The sequence below is a fragment of the Lepeophtheirus salmonis genome, chromosome 6, assembly GCF_016086655.4.
Source record: "Lepeophtheirus salmonis chromosome 6, UVic_Lsal_1.4, whole genome shotgun sequence".
NCBI lineage: Eukaryota > Metazoa > Arthropoda > Copepoda > Siphonostomatoida > Caligidae > Lepeophtheirus > Lepeophtheirus salmonis.
The window spans coordinates 12,105,328-12,133,283 of NC_052136.2; the positions used below are offsets into that span (position 1 = coordinate 12,105,328).

Consider the following 27,956-nt stretch of genomic DNA (forward strand, 5'->3'; position numbering starts at 1 on the left):
GTGTTAAAAAAGAAAAACAAAAAATCAACATGGTGACCCTTACAATTTAAAGAATATTCAATCAGCTGTGATAAGGGAGGAAGGGAGAATGAAGTAAAAAGGACATAGGAGGCGAGAACTACTCCGATGCAAGGGTTATAGAAATACAAGGTTATATTATAATGCGTGTACGACTGATGTTTGACTTCCACCACGCTATTTAATACTCACGTCATAGTGTATCAGTATTTGCGTATTTTGTCAAAATCTGTCTTTCTTACCTAGCAGTCGGTACGATACATCAAATTGAAAATTTTAGCAATAGTGCCGATATAGACTATGATTGGTTGGATGTTTTTCAAAAAGTGCCTGTCTTGTCCAGTTGTCGGTACGATACATCAAATTGAAAATCCTAGTAAGACTGATTACATGATGGTCTAACCTTGCATTTCTATTAACCTTGCTCCGATGTTGATCCTCAATTCTACTCTGAGTCCAACAAGTACTTGCAATATAAAAAAATATTAAGATTACTCTCTGTCTTTTATTAACACATACGAATGTTCAATCAGATTTGGAATATAATTAAATCTATTTAGGCAAGGAAGTTCACTTCAGAGGAATTAAGTAAAAATGACAATTGCTAAGCAAAAGATCCCCAATTCCAAAAAAAAAACAAAAAAAAAAAACGGGAAAGATAAAATTAAACACGGTTTACATCACTAGCAATAATGTATACTTCAGAGGGATACGTTTACATCACAACGACCTTTTAAATAATGAAAAAAAAAAAAAAAAAAGAGCATATGCAACGACCGTTTTTCTAATTTCTACAGGTACTTTTTTCATTACAAACTACTCAACTCTATTCATCCGCTTGGATTTATTTGTGAATAATTTAGAAATGACAAGACCATACCTTATCCAGTTTGTTAAGAGTTAATCATTTGCAAGTATTTTGATCTTATGATTGGATAACCCATATATGTTGGAATCTCAATCATTTGATTAAATCTGATTTATGGTGACTTTGAGCATACCTTAGCGACACTTTTATTGGCATTGCCTGGCCAATAGGTAAAAAATTTTACAAACCCCAAGTTTTTAAATCGTTTCATTAAGAATTCTGTTCGAATTAGGTTTGTCAATTATGGCCTCTCCGCAACAATTAGCATTTTGTCAGCCCTTATTTAGGCCTGAAGACGTCACTCAACTTTATTTCTACTTTTTTTTAAATCAGTTCTAGTACTGAAAGTCAGAAGGACTGGTCCCAAGGACATATAAGACCGATCCTAAGACTGGGATGGACTGGAACGAATAAGTAAGGACTGACACAGGACTTGCTATAATACAAATCTAACTATTATATTCCCTGTTTGAAGGTTCAATGGAGGATGTTGGTAATGATGTCATTTATAGAGATACCTCCATTGTAAATTGTAAAGTTAAGATAATTTTCAGCATGTTTTGAGTCATCCACACCAAATTACGATCAAAGTTATCAGTAAAAAGTATAAAATATTTAGTAATTTCGAAATGGAACTCTGAATTTTGTACTATCTAACAATAAATATTCATTTTTTTAAATCTAACCATAAAAATATGATTCTATTTTAGTTAAAATTATCAAGAATTATGATACAGAACTCATTAAATGGCAAAAAAAAGTGCTTAAATGGTCACAACAAGGGGGGGTAGTAGCTTTGGATGGTTCGCAACTAGTTTGTCTGAGACTAGTTTCCTCACTTAAAGACTTGGGTATGATAATTAGGTTTTCCAATATTACATAGTCAATAAATATTACTCTTTTTATCACTTAAGGCTTAGCTATGGTTGATAGGCTCCAAGAAATGGTGTTCAGAAAACTCATAACAGGCAAAAACAACTGTTTAAATGGTCACAACAACGGGGTGCATGGGGTGTTGCATTATAATTAGTAATTGTGTGTATCCTTCATGATAATAGTATGTTGTTATACATACATAAATAACGGGGGGGGATCTTTTTTGATGCTCTTAATAAGGAGTAATATCGCCAGACATTACCACATAATTAGCTTTTGCTCTAAATTTTTACAATGGATTTAATTTCTAAAAATTTTTTATTAGTATATTTATTGTCTAATTTTATGATTTTGACATTTACTTTATTATTAATAATTATTTAGATCTCATCGGTAGAAATATATCTATCCTGTGCACAATTGTATATAGCAACTTCCACATGAAAAAAAGGGTTGATGATCTTTTTGATTAAACTCCGCGTCTGGCTTGTGCTTTGCAACCTAAAGTTATTACATATTTAACTGGATTCCGGTTTCAGAACAAGAAAATATTATTTGGATCAATCTATTATTTCAATATTCTGTGTTTATAATCTATTATTATTATTAATTATTATGATTCTTAATTGTTTAATTTTGTATATTTAACATAAATGTATGATGGTTTATTTTTTATTATGTAGATTATATTTAATTAAAGCCTTCCTTTTTAAACTTGGAACTTCAAATATATTTCGAAATACTCTACTTTGTCGTTTCATTAGCTATTATTCTGAGAATATGGTTCATAATGAATTAAAATTTCATAGAGTGTGATGTTATAAAATCTACTGTAACGGATAAAAAACGTCTAAGTCAATTATACGTAGTATATCTTCATTCAACATTTTGCTAATACATACTTTCGTTATACCATCAAAAATCATAATAAAGCAGGCAGCTGATAATCACATCAGTATTTTAAACAATGATACCCTAAGTTTTTTCTCCCCCCCCCCTTCTCCTTGCACGGGTTTTTCTCTACAGGATTGTCAATGCTCTGTCTTGACGAGGTTGAGGAGACACAAAACTATTTATACAAAGGAATCCAGGAGCAGGGCCGTACGTCAGTATTGCGCTTTATCCGCTTCAGCGGACCAAAAAAAAAAAAAAAAAACCTTACTCAACCGTCCACCAATCATATAGGTATGTAAATATAGATGAATTAAGTCATAATTAATTATTAAAATCTATTATATATATGTAACTTATGACCAACTCATAATAGTACTGAGTCATTATAATAAAATTACATATTGGTAGCACGTCCACCCAAAAGGAAGCTAGATAATTTTTCTCAAAATTGAACATGGAATACATTTTCCAACAAATTATAGTTCATTTAAATGAAAAAATGATTCTGATTAATCCTTTAGAGGCACCACAAATTGTACTTAAAGTAGCCAAAATTCACCGGCACATTTATAGAATTAGTAAATTAATAAATTATATCTCTAAGACAATATTGGGGCCAAATTAAGTCAGATAGATAAAATGGAGGTTTTAAACTACAGTTAACACTCTCAGGTATCTCAATTCATCGCAGAAATTTGAATTCAAATCCTATAATTTACCGTAATATCTCTTTCAGATATTGCCTGTCATTTTATAAATATAAATGATTGAACCTTTGAATATAAAACGCGTTTTCGCTTCCCGTGATACATTTCTGATAATTAATAAATTACTGCAATTATTTCAAGAGTACTTTACAGCCAAAAATAAAAAAACAAAGACGCACACAACATTTTTCGTATGGATTTAAAGTACTTCACATTGAGTGGATATTTGAGTTAGATATTACGTTTAACGTTTCTGGTTGCAAACTGGAAGTACTTTACAGCCAAAAAAAAAAAAAAAAAAAAAAGACGCACACAACATTTTTCGTATGGAGTACTCTTGAAATATTTAAGAGCGTGATAATTTGTTTCATTGAATACAAGATAAATTAAATTGTTACTGCTTAAAAGGGACATAAATAATAGTTATGTACTTTTTAGAGTGGATTGTTGCAGTAATTTATTAATTATCAGAAATATATCACAGGAAGCGGAAAACGCATTTTAACAGAGAGTTGGTGATTTGTTCTATCTGTCAGAAGGAAATACAGAAGGACAACTTTAATTATCACAAAGTTAAACTCCATAAGAATGACCCCAGCTGCAAGTATCAAGTGAAAATTGATCATAAGAAGCAGAAAACATTGAACTTTGCTGTTAAGAAAACTTCCTCTGATACATCTTCAGCCTCAGTCACTACCTCCTCCTGTTCCGATGACCCTGCTCCAGTTGAGGCCTTACTGCCTGAACCAAGATCTGAAAAGTCCGTTTCTGCTGAAGAGAAAGTTACTGCAGACACAGAAAATAATGGCGACTCATCAAATTACCCCAGCGGACGGATTTCTCATGGAATAAGACTTCCTAATCTCGATATCGGACCAATCTTCTCTCCTGAGCAGCTCTCTGTAGTCAACAACAACAATATTCCCTCTGCAGAGGACTCTGAGACTAGCGACAATGTCCAGGGAGGTGAGAAGAGCAAGACTGAGGAGATGGAGTTTGTGGACGGAGGCCCAGAGTACCCTGTCGTGTTCACGAGCCAGCTGGGTGACCCCATACTTATTCGGCGGGAGCCAAAGCAGAAGGACATCCAGACCAGAACCAGAGTGGAGACTGAGCGGGAAACTGTACCTAAAGTCGAGAGAGATCATCCTCTACAGCCCAAGTTACAAACATACAGTCCTCAGATAGATGACAAATACTCCAGAGACTTTCAATATGATTGGTTCCGTAAGTTCCCGTGGCTAGAATATGACGAGGTTGAAAAGTCAGCCAAGTGTTTCGCCTGTTCCAAATTTTCCATTTCCAACATTGGGAAATTTGAGTTCAAAACATGGAAAAACAGTTCCTCGTTGAAAGTTCATTCTAACAACAAAAAACAAAAACTGTCGATGGAAAAGTGGATCAATTTCCTCACATCAAAGAGAAAGAATACCTCGGTTCTCGGCCATGTTCAGTCTCAACATGCTGAGGAAGTCGTGAAGTGGCGAGCTTATTTGAGGTATCTTTTCCAAACTGTTGGGTTACTCGCAAAGCAAGGATTGGCTTTTAGGGGCGATTCCGAAACAAGAGAAAAGTTGACGGAATCTAATGAAAACAATCGAGGAAACTTCTTGGAGCTTTTGTCCCTGCGTTCACACGACAATCATATTCTCAAAGATAAACTGGAGGCTGAAGTAAAAAAAATTGGTTCAGCTGGGGCAGGTTTTGCCAAATGGACTTCACTTGGCATCCAAAATGAGCTGATAGATATTATAGCATCCAAAGTGACGGAAAATATAATTGAAGATGTCAAGACTTGTGCCGGCGATGATGACTACTGGTTCTCTGTGATTGTTGATGAGTCATCAGATATGTCAAACACGGAGCAGTTCAGTCTGTCACTGGGATATCTGACGAGTGAAGGCATCAAGAAAGAGAGCTTCCTCAAGTTTGTAAAAGTTACCCAGACTGACAGCAAATATTTGTTTGAGAAGCTTCACGAGGCTGTCAAGGATATCGGCCTTAACCCCGCCCGCACTGTCTCCCTGGCCTCGGACGGTGCCTCCAACATATCCGGCATCAAGAAGGGTCTTGCTGCCATGTGGAAGGAAGCAGCCCCACTGTGTGTCTATATCCACTGCTACGCCCATGTCCTCAATCTTGTAGTCAAGGATCTTCTCTCAGATATAACCCTGTTGAGAAATACAATGGAGACAGTACAAATTTTATACAACTTCATTGAAGGGTCACCAAAGAGGTCAGCAATCTACAAGTCGGTGAAGATAACAAGTAAAGATGAGGAGCATGCCAAGGTGATGACCCTGAAGAACCAGTCTGCTACCCGCTGGAGTCTCCGCTACGATGCTGTACACGCTGTATCTCTAGGGATGGTCAGACTCATGAAGACCCTCATAATAATGAGAAAAGATAAAGATACATTGTCGAGTTCAACAGCAACTTCTCTGCTCAACAGCACCTTTAGTCACGAATTTGTTTTCGGCATTGAACTGTTGAAGACACTCCTCAGACACACATCTAGCTTGTCAGATGAACTTCAAGGCAGAAAGGTTGACCTAACAAAGGCCTGGAAACACGTCAAGTGTCGCCAAGCACTACAGACTCGAACTCGAGCAGCTCCAGTCAGACCATGCAATCTTCCAGCAATTCAAGGTTAATATTATAATGTTTCATTTTGCATTATATGTTTAAAATTTATGTTTCTCTAGGCAGATATTGACACAGAAGACATGGTTTCGTCACAAATTGCTGCGGAGTTAATAATCTCGGGAGTGTTCCGCCTGATGCCGGAGCTATACAAGATGATCGTTATCCTGGCCTCAATGCCCATCAGCAGCTGTGAGGCCTGAAGAAAATAATGGTCAAACAGTCCATTGGACGATATTCTTGCAAGATTTAATCTATGCTGTAGCATTTGCCCTGTTTAAATATCCCACGTTCACCACTGAAAATCAACCGTTCACCCTTGTAAAGCGGACCGAAAAATCTTCCTGACATACGACACTGTCCAGGAGTACCGAGAGAATTGAGGAGAGGAAAGAAATGGAGGAATAACACAAGGCTTGTTTAATAGGAACAATTATATACTTATTAATACAAAAATCTACTCTGATATATAAACATAATACATGGCTATTTATACTTATAAAGAGGTGTAAAAGCAGTACTTTACAAATATAAATATATACAAGACAATACGAGAAGTAAGAGAATAAGAGGGAAGGAGACACGAATACATTACAATCAACTTTGATAATGAGTAGCTACACTTAAACATTAGGTGGGCCACAATGCAGCCCTCAATCCACAGGTTGGGCATCCCTGCACTAGATTATCCAATTGCTTGCAAAATTGTATCTTAATCAAATCCTTGATGATCAAATCGCTTTCACTGAAATTGTTCCTCAATCAAATTCTTAATGATCAAACTCCCGCTCTTTTTGCAGATTACTCGATTTTCCACATTACCCCTAACATATATACATATTGACAAATATCTATGTTAAGTCCCCAATATAATATGGAATACAATTACTAATTAGTAATCAAAAACTAATTACTAACACTTTAGCAGTAGATTACTACTAAATTTATAAATTAACATATTTTAACGTAAGTTTGTGATATTAAGTTAAATAAGTATGGGTAAAATAAAAAAACCCGATGAACTATTACAAAAATTGTTTGTAATAAATTTAAAATGAAGTTATTATCAGAAGATCAAAGAAATAAATAATGACAAATGAAATGAAATTGAAGTTATCCATGCTAAGTATTACAACTGGATTCAAATATTATAAGGGACAAACGTAAATTATATCATGGATTACTTAATATGTTAAGTAATCCATGATTATCCTACGTAGCATTAAAATAATTTATGTGTGTTTGTGTGTGATGTACGGTCCGCTTAGAAAAACAATGAAGACAATCAATAAATCATGTTTCATATTTACTGCAATCAGTATTTTCACAGTAGTTGCATTTTCAAGTGTGCCAAAAGTGGGTCCAGATTTGGTTATATTTACAACAACAAAGAAACAACAAAAAATGTTGTATACAACGGAGGTTTTACACTAGAAATTACCTATTATAATTTATGGTAAATCATTTTAGTTTAGAATTTTAGCATAAAAAAACTAAAAATAAATAAAATTATTTTAATTTTTCATTGCTATCTTTAAGATAACGTATTCGTACTAGTATATAAATAATATAATGGTACATGTTTAATCAGAAATACTAATTATGAGTAGAAATAAACTCACTCTATTTATTACTGATAATCCAGATACGCATAAATGATTAAATCATAAGAATATTATCAAGGTTAATATATTTTTATTAGCCTTGAATATTATGATGGACACAATCATAGAATTGACCAATACTAGAGGTTGAGAGAACGGAACGAATTCAAAGTTCCGTTTTAAAAACGTGGACTACTACTAGAAATATCATGATTTCTGGTAGTTTTCATGCTTTATGAATAAGAATGATAAATTCGTCTCTATAATGAAAAATATGTGTGGCGATAACATAAAAGCAAGCTGGGATACTTTTTCTCAATATTACGACAGTATTACAAACGTATCCGTTGATATGAGTACCATAATTTATATTAATTCAAAGAAGTGGTTAAGAGAGCTACTGTTTTTAAGGTTAATATGATAATATGATAGAAGTCGGTTATTGGGTAGCATTGATCATAAAAACAATGAACGTCATAACTCAAAACGTAAAAATTATTATTAAATAAGAGTGTATTCACGTCGCAAGAATAGGGAAAAGAAGAAAGGGATTAGTTGGTTAAAAACATGCCTCACCAACTGAAATTGATTATATCGATGATATCAAAATTTGATATAATGTTCCAATACCACTCGATCAAATTGGCTGAACTTGTAAAGAATATGTTCATGTAAAAATTTAAACAACAAATATCAATGATATTAATAACTTGTTAGACAGTTTTTCAGTGGTTTAATATTGTATTTGACTCTTTAAAAAATCCTCTTTGGTTTTTCATTGAAGTAAAAAAACTGATAATGTGTTTATCTCTGTTTCATCAAAAAATCCCAACTTGCTTTTATGTTATCGCTGCACATATATTGGAGACACAATAAGTTTTTTTTTGTTCTGGTAAGAAGAGTAGAAAATGGAAGGCAGTAGGGAAGAATCTGGAAATTTTGTTACTAAAATGGAATTGAGAAAGAACCCAAAGAAATCATTAGTAAGTAGGAAAATTTCTCGGTGGGAAGGGTCAACAAGAAAGTGGACTTTTGCTGGATTATTAATTTAATTAATAAATTGAGATTTGACTCCACAATTTATATCAAATCAGTGCCTCATAGCTATATTTTGAGAGCCCATATCTGTTGAATTACTAACAACATCAATTCCTACCCCTTTAGGCATTTTTATTAAGCTGGTAATGATTGGGCCATACTATTTTCCATCATACACATTTGGTACTCAACAACTCGTTCCCACCTAATAGTAGCAACCTCAGAGAGCATAAGAACTAAAGGTTCGGTTGCATCACCATTGACATTTGGAAAGGCTGATTCTCCCATTTTACAGGCACTTTTCCTGTCATAATCAACATAACATCAAGAATTCATCTAAAGTCAACTAAGCTTTTCTATCAATCTCTGTCATAGTTCTAACCTTTACTTTGAACATATCAAAAACTTCATACAAAATTCTTTGATTGAAAAAATTCTGAGCAATTAAGAAAATCATGTTACATGGACTCAATTTGGACTTCTCTCATCATTAAGGGTGATAATTTTGGTAAGAATAGAAAAGCGTGCGAGGAGAAAAGAAGAATTACTTATGGCATCATTGATTAAATAATATACATCTTCTTCTATCAATCATGAACGTTATCATTCCCGCCTTTATTATTCAATATTAATATAATATGAGATGGTGATAGAGAACTGAATAAAATCCCCAAAATGACGTCGCCTTCTGTCTGGATTTATGAAAATGGAGGCCCAGGAATTTGGAAAATACTTACCGGATGAGAAACAGATGGTTTGTCGGATTTGTCGATATAAATGTGCCTTTAGTCCCCTGTCTAGAATTACACGCCACTCATTATCCTCATCTCATAACAAGAGTATGGATATTCATCTATAAAATCAATTTAACGATGAATACATCAAGTCAGACTTTAACTTTGATCTCACAACGATGGTTATTGCATGTAATATAACATTATCCATTGCTAATCATCTACGTTCAAAAAATTTATGGAGAAATACAAGGGTAAACATATCCCTTTCCGAGGAACCATCATTAAATTAATGGAGGATGTTGGTACTGATGTCATATATAGAAATACATATAAAAATGTTTTGAGTCATCCACACCAAATGATGATCAAGTTATCAGTAAAAAGTATTTACGAATATCGAGATGGAAGTCTGAATTTTGTACTATCTCACAGTAAGTATTCAATTTTTTTAAATCTAACCATAAAATATGATTCTATTTTAGCTAAACATATCAAGAATTATGATACACAACTCAGTAAAGGGCAAAAACAACTGCTTAAATGGTCACAACAACGGGGTAGTAGCTTTGGATGGTTTGCAACTATTTTGTCTGAGACTACTTACTTCGCTTTAATACTTGGGTATGATAATTAGGTTTTCCAATATTACATAGTCAATAAATATTACTTTTTTATCACTAAAGGCTTAGCTATGGTTGATGGGCTCCAAGAAATGGTGTTCAGAAAACTCATAAAAGGCAAAAACAACTGTTTAAATTGTCACAACAACGAGGGTAGTTACATTGGGTGTTGCATTATAATTAACAATTGTGTATATCTATCATGATAATAGTATGTTGTTATATAAGCATGCCTAAATAACGGGGAAAAATCTTTTTTGATGCTCTTAATAGGGAGTAATATCGCCGGACATTACTACATAATTAGCTATTGCTCTAAATCTTTACGATGAATTTATTTATAACATTTTTTTATTAGTATATTTATTGTCTAATTTTATGATTTTGACATTTACTTTATTATTAATAATTAGTTAGATCTCATCGGTAGAGATATATCTATCCTGTGCACAATTGTATATAGCAACTTCCACATGAAGAAGAGGGGTGATTATCTTTTTGATTAAACTCCACGTCTCGCTTGTGTATTGCAACCTAAAGTTATGACATATTTAACTGAATTCCGATGTTAGAACAAGAAAAAATTATCTGGATCAATCTATTATTTCAATATTTTGTATTTATGATTTATTATTATTAATAGTTATATGATTTTAATTGTTTAATTTTGTATATTTAACTTAAATGTTAATGGTTTATTTTTTAGTATGTAGATTATATTTAATTAAAGCCTTCTTTTTTAAACTTTGAGCTTCAAATATATTTCAAATACTCTACTTTGTCGTTTCATTAGCTATTATTCTGAGAATAAGGTTCATAATGAATTACAATTTCATGGAATGTGACGTTTTCAAATCTACTGTAACGGATAAAAAACGTCGAAGTCAATTATACGTAGTATATCTTCATTAAACATTTTGCTAATAAATACTTTCGTTACACCCTCAAAAATCATAATAAAGCAGGCAACTGATAAATACTGATGTGATTATCAGTCATAATCACATCAGTATTTTAAACAATGATACCATGTGTCTTTCTCCCCCCTGTCTCCTCGCACGCGTTTTTCTCTACAATATTATCAACTATACTCATCATACATGTGTGCGCGTCTAAAACTGAATACTTTTAATTTTTTTTTTTTAAATAGTTAAATAATTCTGTAATTTTTAAAGTGGTGGACGAATTAATTTATTTAACATGAAAGATGAGAGTCTTAGACACAAGTCTATTCAATATGGCTGCCCATGTTCTCTACTACCAACTCCAGCCTGGACCGGAACTTGCTGCATGACTTGGCGATGAAGCTCTAGTCGAGGTTGGCTCAGGCATTCTTGAGGGCAGACTTCAGCTGGTCATTGGACTTGTATTGGACTCCCGACAGCATCCCCTTTAAACGCCCAAACACTGCGAAGTCAAGACATCGACGACGACGACATCGACTGTCTTTTTCTTAAGCTTGTTGAGAAGAATCTTCGACCTTACGAGGCGTTTTTCCTTGTCTACAGGCTTGAGGGCTTGACGAGGGGTTCGCTTACCGACCTTAAGGCCAAGATCTTTCTTAACTAGCCGGCCCATGGTCCTTCTGGTGATGTTGAACTCCCTGAAGAGGCTGCTGACGGTGACCTTGTCCTCAACAGACTTTTTCACGGCAGCAACTATTTCGTACGACCTTCGAGGCCTTGACTTAGATCTTGTGGTGACCTCAGGAGTCCCTTTGGCTACCACACTGTAAACGGTGGTGCGGCTGCATTTCAGAACCTTGGCAATTTCAGTGGGAGTTTTCCCCGCGCGGAAAGTTCCAAAATTGCGACTCGACGTCTCTCCATATTATCGGGTGTTGTTTCACTGTTGCTATTTAGATTTTGCTGGAGTTTTGTTTATAACTAGTCAATACCCTTGCCTCGAAGTATAAACCAGTATCAACTCAATAAAATGATGAATATGTGCATGGCGTAAAATTTGAAGGAGGGGTGAGTTTTAGACGTGCACACCTGTATCCAAATCTAAGTGTGCCATTATTGATACTTCCTGTATCATATAATATGAAGAGGCTAGCAAATCCATTTTTTCTTCTGGCGAAAATGGAGCTTTCATTCCGTAGGTATGATCAGTTTCCGTTTTAAACTGAGAGATTATGGTTGGAACTGCATAGGCTTTAGATACTGTTTGGCTTTTGGTGATGTTCTTGGAAAAAACCATTTCTTGTCCAAAATATTTTTTTCATGTAGAACGGTCAGCAGGTTTCCATTTAGGAAGATATTTAAGATTTGATATCCATTTTTTCCTTCTTGCGATTTCTCTTGGATTTTTGGTAATGGGAAATTTATAAAGGCGAAAGTTTCTTTGAAGTTTTTGGAACTTTGACTCAGTTCTATCTTTGCATCGTTGGATGCTACAATGACTCATTATTTTGAAGAGTAATTTGTTTCAAATTTGCTATATATATAAATTTTTACTAAAACTAGAATAAATTCTACACGTGTTATTCCAGCTTATTCCTGTACTACGTACAATAAATAAATGAGTGATAAATGATTGGTTCTTGTAAGTATTATTATTATGAATTTTAACATAATATAAAAAATATTGTGTTATAAACTCCAAATAATTTACAAATATATATGAATAAAAAAAATTTTTAGATGAGAAGTCCTTTTCTTAGTTTTGTCAAAAAACTGCCAAATCGAAATTTGTGCAGAAAATAACAAAAAACTTTTTACACTATTTTCGCTAAAACATAGAAATTAGCATTTATTGCCATTGTAAAGAAAAACACAAAACTACCAATAACTTTTCTTTACTTGAAAAAAAAGAAAGTTATGGAGAATAATGTTCTCGAAAAAATAACTCGTGATAATTGGTTCATTTTTGCAAACAAAGCAAAAATTATATAATAAAATGTTCCGAAAATTGAAATTACTTATTTAAGTAAGTCCAAATTTTATGTCCAAAATACATAGTTTTGTGGCATTTCTTCTTACAGATATTAAAAATAGACGTTTGATGAAAAAATGAGAAAAAATAGAAAAAAAATATTCAGAAAAGGACAGATTTGTATTTCAGTTAGACATCAATTTGTATCTGTCAAATTTATATGTAAATGAATTTCTAGACAAATTTCAACAAACTTTATTGTTTATCCAATATTTCGTTGCAAGTTAATTTTTTTTTGTAGAAAAAAAAAACGAAATTGCAATTTTCACTTATTTTTTTTTTTTTTTTGCCCATAATTTTTTTGATTTTGAATAAACTTAGAATTATTCTTACTTACGTTCGCGAACTACACATCCCTAATGTTTTTCTCATTGACTCACAAACATTTGGGTTTGAAAGGTTCCAGTATAATAGCTTGACATAGATTTTCTACAAATCTTACACTTGTTAGTAGCGGCAATTTCTTTTTCAATACATTAATAGTTACTTGGATCTGATTCAAATTGTTTCGAATTAACAATACTTCCAATAAAAGAAACTCATTCTTTAAAACATCTTTGGCTTTTTGGACTGAATTACTGTTTTCATCCATATCCTCAATACTCTATTGAAGTATTCGGCGTAGTAGTTTTCGATCACCAGAATTAATAATAATAATAAAAAATTACCTCAGTGTTGGTATATTCACAGTAATTAGGACAAAATGTTGCTATTTTGTTCAAAACATGAGTTCCACGTGACATGGAACAGCATCAGAAAATATTTCTTAAGGTTTTTGACTGCTTTTATACAGTAAGCTGCACCCTCGATTATGAAAACACTTATTCTCTAACCACAGAAATCGGGGCCAAAAAACGTTATTGAGACTTGCTACTTAAATAATTGCGATTTTTATGTCGTCAGTCTTCTTAAAATCTTCCAACATGACTATGACCATACAGAAAACCAATCAACACTCCAGTCATGAATCATATTTTCGTCTAAGACAAGAAAATTATCCTTTACTACAAATTTTTTCTTAGTCAATGACAATATTACTTTACTTTGGGACTACATTGGCTTTGTAATGGTGTAAAGACAAGGAATTACTTTCCCAGTATAAAGATCCATAAGTTTTACAAGATTTGGATGACTCTCAATATGAAGTGGGACATTGTTTTAGACTTGTATTTTGCTCATATTCGACATAAGATTCGAAGTATCATGAATTGATTAAATTTTATTCACTTTTATTTTTGTTAAAGTCAATACGACTTTTCCTATGCCGTTGAAATTCATTTTTTCTAATGGATTGGAGCCAAAAAACCTAAAGGCGGATTGACAAGAATCTAGAAGCCTTGTCATCAGTCTAAACATTTTCTCCTTCATTAACAAAAATAATGTTTTTAATAATCAATTATATAAGGAAATGTAATATTAAAAAATGAAATAACATTATTATATATATTTTTCTTGTTACATGGATAATATTTTATTTAAAACAAGTTGGAATTTAAAAAAGTTCTCCTCCTAATTGTTCCCTTCTGTAATTATTTAAATCTACGATGATCTTTGATCCCTTGCTTTTTTGAAAAAGTAAGGTTTCAAAAATTGAATTTGTGAAGTAAACATAATACATAGAGCTTAGAGTAATTTAAAAAAATGAAATAACATTATTATATATATGTATTTGTTCCTATAAAAATATATACAAAACTTTATTTTATATCAAATAAATATGTATAACACATGTGTTACTCATTATCAACTGATTGATATGATCTTTTAAGTACTTGAATGAAAGGCTCTGAATTATTATAAATTTGAATGAATTACTCATTATAATATAACTTAATCAGGTAGTTTTCTACACCCTTTAGGAACATTTGACATTAGAAGCTTAATTTGCCTTCCCGTGGAACCGATTCGGCATAACACCCATCTGTAAAAAGAAAAGAAAGGATCATGCCAGATATATTATTAAGGATTCAACTTATTAAATATTTTACTCTCGTCTTCCTTTCTTTCTCTTCAACTTTTTCCTTCTTTTTCGTCGAATGACATTGAAATGAAACATACATCGAATTTTATTTCCATGGTCATCTCCGGCCTCGTAAATGATTGTATGTCTTCCATACTGAAACAACTCTCCAGATAGCTTATTTGTAATCATATGTGCGATCCTCACGTTATCACTGAAATTAGGTTCTTCCCAAAAAACCTTAAAAAATAAAATAAACAACATTATTCAATAGGCAAAAATGAATCTAGGTCTTTTTTTTTGTTTGCAAACCTTTTTGAGTTCTCTAGGATTGTACTTGACTTCAAAAGATTCTGGACAATCATAAACTTTTGGAGGGGTTCTATCAATAATATTGATGCTCAAATTACAATTTGCTTCCCTCTGTCCCTGGAGTTGAGCAAGGAATCGTATGTAATGAGTTCCTGGAGGTAGCTCTAATCTTAAGCTTTTAGCGATTGGAGGTTCAGCTACTACATTATTCTCCCAGTTGACATTTGTCTCAGGGCGAGGAATCTCTACGTACGCAGAATTGCGTCCGTCATGCAAAAACTCAATAATATCTTGAGGGCATTGAATGTCTGGCTGTATTGTTGCATTGGAGACTGTTTCTTTTATTAACTGTTTATCTGACCGGATACAATTTGGTTTATCACCGGGATAATGCCATCTTAAATCCTTACGACATCGGATTATATGAGAACCCATTAGTTTATATCCAGGAAGACATGAGACTCTACAAACCGATTGCAATGCTTGTGGCTTTGATTCACAATTAGGAGGCTCTAATATAACATTTCCAAAGTTGTCAAGCAATGGAGGGCACTCCATTTTGGCGCATGTTTGGTTTGAGAGTCCCCATTGTCCATCAAATTGGCACTCCTTCTTCATTTTCCTTACGGAGGTGTAATTATGAGGTGTGCACAGAGATTGACAAATCGTACCAACTGGATAAAAACCAGGAGAACTCTCCATTTCTGAACAAAAATATCTATGGGTCTGATCCACCAAACCCTCCATGGAACACCCATTGTTCTTTTCCAGAACACATGAGACATTATCATTACTTAATACGTATCCTCTAGGACAAATACACGTTCCATTGATACATTCATAGACACAATTCATTCTATCACATAGGGAATAACATTTGAAAGGATCCTCATGAGACATTTCAAATCCCCAATCACATGAACAAGAATATGATCCCAGGCTATTTACACAGTTCTGATCACAGGTATGATAACCCTTGGCACATTCATCTATGTCCACACATTCATTAGAGTGTACGGAATCTGTATGATAACCGGAAAGACAATCGCAGCGATAGGATCCCTCTAAATTAATACAAATCTGACTACAGTCTCCATTCCTATCTGAACACTCATCAAAATCGTCACAGAATCCACTGTTGTTCCTATATCCCGCGTTACATTCACAAAAGTATGAGCCAGGATTATTGATACAATGAGAATTAACATTGTTGCAAGAATCAGATTGCAAACACTCATCAATGTCTTGGCAATATCGATTTTCATCTAATTCATAGCCACTTGAGCAATCACATCTGTAAGATCCTTCATAAAAAAAAAAGTTTCAATAGTCTTCAGTCCTAACATTTTGTGATATTGCAAAAAATTATTACCTTCAAAATTGACACAAATTGATCCATGATTACAGATAAACTCATCCTCACATTCATTTATGTCTTGGCATACGTTTGATTCTAGTATATACCCCTTTGAACATCTACATTCAAAGGACCCTTCTAAATTTACACAATAACTGTTGACATCACAAACATTTTGTTCTGATTCACATTCATTTATATCCTGACACATATTTGACTCGTATAATATATATCCATCCGAACATTGACATTCAAAGGACCCATTTAAATTCACACACTGCCCATGTTCCCCACAAATATTTTCATTCACCCCACATTCATCGACATCAATACAAGAATCCGAGGCCGGATCATACTCAAATCCATTCGAGTCACATGTCTTTTTTTCTTTAACTTTTTCTTCTGGATCATTATTTGAAATGCAATTTTTCCAATCTGTATCCAGCTTCATGTCGTCAGGACACATACAAAATGCCTGTCCTTGAGAGGAGTAACAAGTATGGCTGCAACCTCCATTAAGCTCTTTACACAACTCATCATTGGCTATACAGCTCTTGCTGTCATCACCAAGAATCGTTCCGGGAAGGCTCTCATGAAAAAATAATGTAATTAGCTATCATACATAAAGTCTGGACAAAGTAGCCTTGTGATCAAATTGGGTGATGTTTCCTTAAGAAACCTTTTGAAATAAATCTCTGTAGTTACATAGATACTTACAACACATGAACAAACATAACTTCCGTGATTATTTGTGCATTCTCCGTGACATGGACCATGGCCGTTGTTGGAAAGACATTCATTCTCATCCACACATTCCAGTCCTTCTGGTGCAAACCCCGGTGGACATTCACCTGAAAATAACTTATGAGGGAATATGGCATTGTTTCATTATTATCAAATAAATTCCAACAACACTTATACGACTAGCTATTATATAAACTCGATATTGAATGACATTTTAGTTTAAAGGTGGGAGAGACTGGAGTAAGTTGAGGAGCGGGGTAACAAGGGAGTCCGCAGGTTTATATATATATATATATATAAACCAAAAAATGTAAAGTTCTTGAAAAAACATTTCAAAAATCCATAGCTTTTCACAAAAAATTTAAAAAATTAAATTTTTTGCCATTTTTTTTTTTCAAATATTAAATTTTTCGAAAAAAAAAATTCAATAATCCATAGCTGTTTAAAGAAAATTTGAAAAATTAAATGTTTTCAAAAAAAAAATTCCAATAATTAACAACTATTCTTCAAAAATTAAAATTTTTCAAATATTAAATTTTTTACTCTGCTGCATAATTTGCCCAAATGACCATTTCTTTTTTAAAGAGAATAAATCTTTCAAAAAAAAAAAATTAACCCTTTCGCTTAAAATTTTTTCATCCTGACCGAAAAAAGTCTAGTAAAAAGTAAATATTCATTAATTACGGAAACTCTGGGTAAGATAATCATTTATTCACCTGTCTTTACTAGTTTCCTTTACATATTTTTTTTAGGTGTCTCTCTCTAGGGAGTTGCCCATTCATGATATTGTCCTCTGATTTTAATTCCTCTGACCTCCCTCTTTCTGAGTGCAAATTATTAAAAAGTGACTGAACCCATCAGATATAAGTAAAATCAGTTAATTTCAGGTAAATTACTTCATTTTTTTATGTGTTTGTGTTCATATGAAATTGAAAAAACATTTTAAAATACTAAATCATTTTTTTCATTACATTGTTACTTTAATTTACATGTAAAATGAGAAATTTTGACACACCATACACATAGTTTAAACATGACATAGGTAGAGTAAGTTGATCACCTAAAGTTAAGCCGGATAATAGACAAACCATCTTTTATCCTTAGCAATAATAACGAGGCTACTTTTCAGAAACATGATATATTATCAAAAATTTTATTCCCTTGTGTTGTTGGGGGATCAGCAGTACATGAAAACCAGCTCATTTTCTGTGTAACTTGAAACAATGGAACATTAATTGATAAGTTCAATTTATATTTATTTATATATATCTTCCAATAGTTTGAGAACAATGTAGCAAAAACTTTTACCATTCTAAATCATATATTTATTATTATGTTACTGGTTATTTTAAGAATGCTCATCTTGTCCCAACATGGTGATCAACTTACCTCAGTCATGGGGCAATTTAAAAACATTTTTACATCAGTATGGAGATATTATATAGTGGAAAATGTTTATAGTGATATTGATTTTAACAGGCTAGGCATATTCGTCAATCAATGTTTGAGTGAATTTGTGGTTTTAAATGATAAAAACCAAAAAAACTTTGAAGGTGTTTGTAAAAACTTGTTCAACTTACAGGAGTCTCTCCTACTTGATAGCTTCGTTTCATGCCAAAAATTATACATTGATTTGATATGGTATGTACTGTAGTTATAATAATCCGTTTGAATAATGAAATTTGAATAGTTGGAAATGATTTCCGACTAATAAATAAGTATTATTGGTAAATGAAAAGTTCAATAATATAATTTGCTCTTAATTTTCTAGCAAAACTAATATAAAAAGACATTCATGGAATTACATTCATGTTTAATTAAAATCCTTGTTTAATTTAACTTTCTATATTTTATTTCATTGCATCAAATGTTTTTTTTTTTACTTTGGGTTTTTGAAATATAATATTAATGAAAAACACCAAAAGGCATCATTTGTACTTATTAGTAAAAATAGTATTAGATCGGTTTAAAAAAAACTAAAAAGACTGCAGTCGTATCAGTCCGGGCCTAATAAAATTTGTTATTCCTAGAACCCTTCCTTATTGGTCTTTTTGGTAACTACAACAGCTGAAATAGCGTAGAAACTAATTATGTCCTTTGAGTTGTCTAACATAACCTCTTTCAAGAGACTAAATAGCTGAAGTAAAGTAGGAGCTGTGTGGCTAGAACTTGTTATTATAACTTTTAGCTATCATTTATTTTTTTCTTCCTTTTTAATTTATTCAATCCTAGCTATGAGTGAAGAATAGCTATACAAATAGCTAGGACTATAGGAATGATAGAGCAACTGATTGGCAAGGGTGATAATTAATTTGGTAAGAATAGAAAAGCGTGCGAGGAGAAGAGAAGAAATACTTATGGCATCATTGATTAAATAATGTACATCTTCTTCTATCAATCAAGAACGTTATCATTTATTATTCAATATTAATATTATATTAGAGACTAGTTTCTTCATTTAAAGACTTGGGTATGATAATTAGGTTTTCCTATATTACATAGTCAATAAATATTACTTTTTTTAATTACTTAAGGCTTAGCTATGGTTGATAGGCTCCAAGAAATGGTGTTCAGAAAACTCATAAAAGGCAAAAACAACTGCTTAAATGGTCACAACAACAGGGGTAGTTACATTAGGTGTAGCATTATAATTAGCAATTATGTATATCCTTCATTCATAATAATAGTATGTTGTTATATAAGCATAAATAACGGGGAAAATATCTTTTTTGATGCTCTTAATAAGGAGTAATATCGCTGGACATTACTACATAATTAGCTTTTGCTCTAAATCTTTAAGATGGATTTATTTCTAACATTTTTTTATTAGTATATTTATTGTCTAATTTTATGATTTTGACATTTACTTTATTATTAATAATTAGTTAGATCTCATCGGTAGAGATATATCTATCCTGTGCATAATTGTATATAGCAACTTCCACATGAAAAAGAGGGGGGATTATCTTTTTGATTAAACTCCACGTCTGGCTTGTGTTTTGCAACCTAAAGTTATGACATATTTAACTGGATTCCGGTTTCAGAACAAGAAAATATTATTTGGATCAATCTATTATTTCAATATTCTGTATATATAATTTATTGTTATTAGTTATATGATTCCAATTGTTTAATTTTGTATATTTAACATAAATGTATGATGGCATATTTTTTATTATGTAGATTATATTTTATTAAAGCCTTCCTTTTTAAACTTGGAACTTCAAATATATTTCGAAATACTCTACTTTGTCATTTCATTAGCTATTATTCTGAGAATAAGGTTCATAATGAATTACAATTTCATGGAGTGTGATGTTATAAAAACTACTGTAACGGATAAAAAACGTCTAAGGCAATTATACGTAGTATATCTTCATTAAACATTTTGCGAATAAATACTTTCGTTATACACTCAAAAATCATAATAAAGCAGGCAGATGATAATCACATCAGTATTTTAAACAATGATACCATATGTATTTTTTCCCCCTTCTCCTTGCACGCGTTTTTCTCAACAATATTATCAACTTTACTTATTGTTGCTTAATACCGTTTAATGGTAACAGAGATATCCCATCCATCCAATTAAAAAAAAGTAATTCAGGACCAATCCAGAACTAGTTATTAATCAATTTTAGCCCCTTTTTTTTCTTTTTTACTGTGAGCGGACAATTCCCTTAAATATTTAGTAAAATTTAAGACATTTGGCCAAAAAAGAATATTCAATTTTATATTGATTATGTACGATATATTATATTTTTTTAAATAGGTGAGCGTTATTTTAGAGAATAATATTTTTTTTAAAAGTTTATTCATCAACGATCATTATATAAACAGAACCCGGTAGCATATACATTGAATCCCATTGTAATCTTTATCAAGCCTGATCAATAAATAGTTGCATGAGAAAAATTATATAATTGTAATATCATAGTAACGCAATCTTATAATTTTATTATGTAACAATGAATAAAACATAGTCTAAAAAAATTTAACCCCCATGGTTTCGATTCTACAGATGAACAATATCTGGGACGTACACTGTTCTCAAAATTGGAAAAACTTCATTGGAAAAAACTAGGGTTGCAGTGGAGATAAGGAAACATATTAGATTTAATGTATGGATAATAAAGTACTATAACGGTTAAGGATTCGATCTGTGTTCAAACCACTTGCTACTGTGTTGTGTTGAAACAATGATGATTAATGAATATAGTGAATAAAAAAAGATTATTCTCCAAAATAATTCTCAATAATTTACGAAACAAAACCTATTAATTATTGTATAGTGAACTAGGAAAGCGTTACCCGGCGTCGTTCGGGCCAAGAAGGGAGCGGGAAGTCACATTGACAATGGTCAATGCAATTTTCTTAATGGATGACCCCTTCAGTCCAGGTGAGTGTTAGGATATTTGTACAGGCAATTCTAATATATACTTGTGTATTATAAGAAATGTATTTTTATAAATTAAAAAAAAAATTGTGTTATTAACTAAAAATATCGTACCATGAACAAATTTTGTATACATGGGAAGTCCATCTTTTTCTGTCAAAAATTGCAAAATCTTTTTTCACTAATTTGGCAAAACAAGTAGTAAAGAGCATTTATTAACATTTTAAAAGAACACAAACATACCAAGATTTTTTTCGTAGTTGCAAAAGCAAAAAAGTTATGAAGAATAATGTGGTCGAACAACTAATCTTCCATAGCTATATATATTGCAAAAATTATATAATAAAGTGTTCTGGAAATTGTATAGACTATTTTGTAATATTAAGGCTTATAACTTTATGTCAAAACACATCGTTTTGTGGCATTTTTTCTTAAAAATTGAAAACTGTCTTTTGATGAAAAAAAGAGAAAAATTATTTTGAAAATTACAGATATTTCAGTTAAACATGAATTTTATGTTTTTAAATTTATATCCCATCCAACCTCGAGACAAATTCCTATGAACTTAAGAAATTTCCTACAAATCAAATATTCTATTGGAAATCCTTTTTCTTTTTTGCATATATATAAAAAAAAAAAAACTGCAACCCATTTTTTCTTGTTGCACATGACAATTTTGGTTTTCAATAAATATAGAAACATCCTTATTAGTATAGTGGGCAATCAATTCACTTCTTGATTTATAACTTAACCCCCTATCTAGTTTCCTTGAGGTCCAAAAAACAATTTTTGTGTTTTGGGTATATTTACCCCCTCAAAAAAAATCTGGCCAGGTTCAAAAGAAGCACCCATACAAAGTATTAGCCTCCTAGGGCCAATGGTGTGACCAGTATAGCTAAGAGATTAATGACAATATCTATTTATGATAATAGCATTTTAAATGTCATTAAAAAGGCCACCGCATATATCAATATATAAAATACTATTTATCAGCCAAATTTTCCAAATTGCCATGGGGCAAAAATGCTTGCAACGAATGGTTATTTCTTACACATTATTTGCCTTTATTGTATATCACAAACTTTTCTTCAATAATAAATAGAAAAAGGGCCCTAAATCAGTTGGTAGTTAGCCAAATAAGTAAATCATACCAACTACTATTTATCTCTTAAGTACTACCAGGCTATAATTGTCATATTTAATATTTTTGTAGTGAATAACATAAAAGAAAGCTGGGATACTTTTTCTCAATATTGTGACTGTATAATAAACGTATCTATTGATTTGAGTACTATAATTGATATTAATTCAAAAAAATGACAAAGTCCTTAGGAGATGCAGTTTTAATGGTTAATTGAACCTAATGAAAATCGGTTATTTGGTAAAATTGATCATAAAGGATACTGAGACGTCGTGACGTGAATATTATTTTTAAAAAACTATTCACGTTGGGAGAATAACGAAAAGAAGAAAGGAATTAGCTAGTTAAGAACCTACCTGACCACTTCTAAAATTGATTATATTGATGATATCAAAATTTGATTTAAAGTTCAAATACAACATGATCAAATTGTATATAATAATATGTTCATATCAGAATTTAAACAAATCTCATTCATACTAATGACTTGTTGGACAGTTTTTCAGTGGTTTAATATTCTATTTGGCTTTTAAAAAGTCCTCTTTGGTTTCTCATTGAAGTAAAAAAAATTAGATTGCGTTTTTATCTGTTTCATCTAAAAAAATCCAACCTTACTTTATGTTATTGTTACACATTTTTAAAATGAATTAAAGATATTTCATAATATAAAAATCATACATAGAATTATTATTATTTAATGCTGTATTATAATTAGAGATGAGTTTTTTGTAAGAGCACAAGGAGAAGGCGTAAGTAGAGCTGAATTGAAACACTTGTTAATATCAGCTGCCTGTTATATGATTTTGGAGGGATAAAATGAATTACTGCTATAAAGGGGGCAATCTTTCAGATTTTACAACAACAAATTGTATTCCTGTCCTTCAAGCATAAGTACATATTATAACTTATTACTTCGTTCATTTATTCAATAGAATAAATTAAAAATGGCATGACGTGTCAAGTGAAACAAGGGAATTGATTGGTGACAGCAAAATATATAAGATATCCTTGTGTCAGTGAGGTAACACCGTGTTAACTTAATTGTATAACGTAACCTTTCCTTCAAAAAGAAAGAGAGAAAAGGCCCAAAATCACTTGGTTTTAAATAACTAGGTAATTATAATTCAATAATAGTAGGGAATTGTTAACAAGAGTTAATACAAAATCAATTAATCAACTTTCAGAGCACTGATAAGAGGAAAAGAAACAGAAAAATTGACATCTTCAGGTACGTCGACAGGGTTATATATATTAATTATTTTGAAAAAAAAAATTGTAAAAAAAATTTTAAAATTTTAAAATTTAATTGTTAGGAAAAAAATTTCAAAAATTAAAATATTATATTTTTTCGAATAAAATTTCAGAAATCAAAAGCCATTGGATAAAATTCACAACTCTTCAAAAGTTAAATTTCAAATGTTAAATTTGTTCAAAAATTAACAGCTATTCTCAAAAAAATTAAATTTTTGTGAATTTTTGAAAAAATTCACATCTGTTCTCCAACAAAATTTTGAAAAATTATTTTCTAATATTCATTTTTTGGGGAGAAAAATTTAAAAAAATCCATATGTATGCACAGAAAATTAAATTTTTTAGAAAAAAATTTGAAAAATTTAATTATTTTTTCAAAATGGTACATTTTTTTAGTAAAAAACAACAAAAATTCTTTAATTTGATGGGGGGGGGGGTACAATTCCTCCAACACCCCCCCTGCGGACGCTCATGATCTCACAACCAAATACAACGCAAATAATGTATAAAAGTCATAACTGGGGGGGGGGAGGGATTTCCCCACTTCCTGTTTAAGAACTAATGTTCTAACTAGAGCTGCGTAATACGAGCCACTTTGTTTGAATTTATAATAATCATTTAATAGAAGAAAAAAAAAAAAGTGTCTCTTTTAAAATTGATATTGTCCTTCAATTTTAAAAACCGTGCATGGAGCATATCTTGAATATTCTCTCATATAGTCTAAACATATCTGTCATCGTAATATGAATTACGCATTATATTTTACAAAATTTTGAAAGATAAGTACCGTAGGGAACAAATGATATATCAGTTACGTTTGGCTTTTCTATGTAGACAATCTCAAGTATTTTTTTTAGGGGTGACAAAAATGTTTTCCTCACTTTAGAGTTAATATTTTTCGGATGAGACTAAATTTGAATGAATACAATAAATAAAAAAAGAACTTCCTTTTTTTACCAAAAATTATGGCATGTAACTACAAAAACTCTCCAAATGAGGGGCGGGAAATGACCCCTTTGCCTCTATGACTACGACTAACTAAATAAGCTGTGAAAAATGTAGCTTCTTCACTACCTTGAATTATAATTAGCTCTTTTAATTCTCAAAAAGTATTGAATAATAATTCTACAGTTGGTAGAAATTGTCCAATTACTACCAACTGCTTTTGGGCCTTTTTTTTGGTTATTTTTTTATCTAAAGGTTGCAAGGTACAATAAGGTAAAAGAAACGTTATGTCAGATAAGAAGCAACAATTAATATCATTCATAAACCAAAGTTTTACCGATTTAGAATTGTTTTTTTTTAAAAATAAAATATTCCGATATATATCTCTCAGGGGTGTCCATAGGATATATGTATATATATATATATTTTTTTTTTTTTTAAGGGGGGAATTATATGGGGATTTTTTAAACAATATTATATTTTTTGTAAATAGCTATAGATTTTTGAAAATTTTTTCCAAAAATTAAAATTTTTGGAGAATGGCTATGGATTTCTGATTTTTTTTTGTTTACAGGTCTATTATTTTTGAAATCTTATTCCAAAAAATTTATTCTTTTGAGAATAGCTATAAATTTTTGAAACATTTTGTAAATTTAATATGAATTTTTGTTCCAAAAATTAAATTTTTGTTTGCAGCAGTTGATTTTTAATTTTTTTGTGAGTAGCTGTAAATTTTGAAACTTTTAAAATTTTTTTTTTTTTTTTTGTGAGTTGTATTTATGAACTTTATTTAAAAAAAAATCAAATATTTAATTATCTAGTAAAAACAAAAATTTATTAATTTGGAGGGGGTTCATCTCCTCCAGCCCACCCATTGCAGACGCCCCTGCTGTAAAATTTATCAAACAATGGACACAGAACCTAATCGTGATATTGATAACAAAGATTTAAATTCTTATGCATGTAAATAATTATGTATTGATTTTTATGACAAATAAACAGCTTTTACTTACATACAAATGATCCAGGCTTATTAATACATATATGGTCACACCCCCCACTATCAAATAAGCACTCATCTATGTCACTACATTCAGTCTCGCCATCAAGTATTGTATAACCCTCAGCACAAACACATTTTGGTTCCCCATTCTCATTTATTTCACATTTATGATCACAGTCTTTATTACATTGACTGAGAAGGGATTCATTGGGGTCGGATGTGTTGCTGTTAATGGATGTAGTGGTAGTTGCATTGCTTGAAGTATCGATTTCACAAGTGGGTTGTATCCCAATCCACCCATTCTCTTGACAAAACAACTGTCCCGTGGACTCGGAGGAAAGAGCATATCCTTCTTCACATTTATACAAAATGACACTATAGCTTTTCCCCTTTAGGAGAATATTTTCCTTTGTAATGAATTCAGCAACATAACCATGGCTTATTTCCGGTGGAGGAGGCTTGTGGGAAGTACAGCTAGTGTCAATGACGCGTAGATCCACATAGTAGAGTTTGTAAAAGTTGGAAAGGATTTCGTAGTTTTGATAGAGGATTTCGGTCTCTGCGTCCGCTTCTTCATTCTCGTAGTCGGATTCGTAATTTTCGTACTCTGATGGATAATCTTCTTCTTCTTCCTGGGTATCTTCTCCCTCCTCATAGTCATCTCTTTCTTTGTCTTCTGGTGTGAGAACGGTAGTGGTTTCTATCGACTCCTCAGTTACGCCTTCTTGGATTTCCACATGAGTTGTTGTTTCTTCTGGGATAACTTGACTGGTGTCCATAGTCAGAGTAGTCATTTCAGTATAAGGCTCTGTAGAATACGCAGACGTTGACGTTTCGTTTACGTCGTAATCCGAATAGTTATATTCGTAGTAACTTCCATAATCGTTGTCCCTCTCTCTTTCTTGATGTTCTTCATCATTAGGGTACGATTCTTTTTTACTACATCTTATCTGCACTTGATGATCACTCAAGGTTTCCTTGGTTTTAAAATAGTCTTTTTTGCATAGAACATGGCCTTTACAATCATGTGTCAAATGATTATAACTGTATTTGATAAGACCGTTCTGGATTTCCACACTTTGAGGACACTTTTTGCTTTTAACTCGTGGGGTATAGAATAGAATGAATAATGAAAGGATGGATAAGCTCCAGAGCTGCATAATTCAATCATTCGGGGTATAAATATAATTACACATATACACGACACATAGAGAGACTAAATATATAAAAACGTTATTTCAAGATTCTACACACCAAAGTGTTTCTACATCAACCTCTGCCCTCTTCAAACCCCCTCCTCACTCCTTCTTTGTGAGACAAAATATTAAAAAGAAAAAACAATATTTCAAGATGTTACGAGACATCTTATACATAATTGTAAATTCACTTTAAAGCTACGTAGTAAGTTAACACAAAAACAATCTTGAGTAAATAACAAGAAAATGAGAAATACTAGTGTTGAGACTGGGCCCAAGATCGAATTCCCCCTTCGGGTTTTTTCGAGGGATTTTCGGTCCAGAGTGTGGGCCGATATTTTTGGTTCTCACTTTATGAACCATTATTTTTCGGTATCTCTTTATGGACAAATTTTTTCGGTCTCATTCTATGGACCGATTTTTTTTTCGTTCTCATATATTATATGTGAGATTTTTTCTATGTCAACATTCATTGATGTTTTCATTATGTAAAACGAAGACATTACATACATTTTATTTAAATATCTGGATTACTTTGAAGAGCTAAAAAGTACACAATCTCAAGAGATGCTCGAATCTGGATTTCCGTATTCTAGGAAGGACGACAGTATAAAATTCATCCAAGCTTTCTCTGTTTAACCCTTCTAGGACGATTGTGCTCACAATTTGAAAACACACATTTTGAGGGCGGGAGGGGGGAGGCTTGATT

At 31.9% G+C, this 27,956-nt stretch overlaps 2 protein-coding genes and 2 long non-coding RNA genes across 6 annotated transcripts in view; 3 read left to right on the top strand and 1 right to left on the bottom strand.

The window, feature by feature from the left end:
* The first annotated feature begins 3,798 nt into the window (after positions 1 to 3,798).
* On the top strand, positions 3,799 to 8,832 carry LOC139905607 (zinc finger MYM-type protein 1-like). Of its 3 annotated transcripts, XR_011780506.1 has the most exons (3): positions 3,799 to 6,012; positions 6,073 to 7,462; positions 8,775 to 8,832. XR_011780506.1 is itself a non-coding variant. In XM_071889029.1 (2 exons), exons 1-2 carry the CDS (start codon positions 4,353 to 4,355, stop codon positions 6,207 to 6,209), a joined length of 1,797 nt encoding a protein of 598 aa, XP_071745130.1. In that variant the 5' UTR covers positions 3,799 to 4,352; the 3' UTR covers positions 6,210 to 8,395. The 3 variants fall into 3 exon arrangements, 2 of the variants coding, with proteins under 2 accessions (XP_071745130.1, XP_071745131.1); XM_071889029.1 differs by lacking the exon at positions 8,775 to 8,832 and having other exon boundaries at positions 6,073 to 8,395; XM_071889030.1 differs by lacking the exon at positions 8,775 to 8,832 and having other exon boundaries at positions 3,802 to 6,012; positions 6,069 to 6,202.
* A 300-nt stretch (positions 8,833 to 9,132) lies between these two features.
* Positions 9,133 to 10,781, top strand: LOC139905610 (uncharacterized). The gene is made up of 3 exons (XR_011780509.1): positions 9,133 to 9,816; positions 9,868 to 10,006; positions 10,069 to 10,781. It is a non-coding gene; the product is annotated as an uncharacterized lncRNA (long non-coding RNA).
* A 3,590-nt stretch (positions 10,782 to 14,371) lies between these two features.
* Positions 14,372 to 27,388, bottom strand: LOC121119689 (uncharacterized). Its single transcript, XM_040714424.2, has 6 exons — positions 26,062 to 27,388; positions 17,289 to 17,422; positions 16,587 to 17,160; positions 15,215 to 16,518; positions 14,931 to 15,142; positions 14,372 to 14,863 (listed from the first exon to the last, which is right to left on the bottom strand). The coding sequence occupies exons 1-6, from the start codon at positions 27,209 to 27,211 to the stop codon at positions 14,773 to 14,775; spliced, it is 3,465 nt and encodes a 1,154-aa protein (XP_040570358.1). The 5' UTR covers positions 27,212 to 27,388; the 3' UTR covers positions 14,372 to 14,772.
* LOC139905609 (uncharacterized) overlaps positions 23,704 to 27,956 on the top strand; it is a 46,645-nt gene continuing 42,392 nt past the window's right edge. Inside the window, exons 1-2 of the long non-coding RNA XR_011780508.1 lie at positions 23,704 to 23,965; positions 24,037 to 24,080. This is a non-coding gene — a long non-coding RNA (uncharacterized lncRNA). The remainder of the gene's footprint in view (positions 23,966 to 24,036; positions 24,081 to 27,956) is intronic.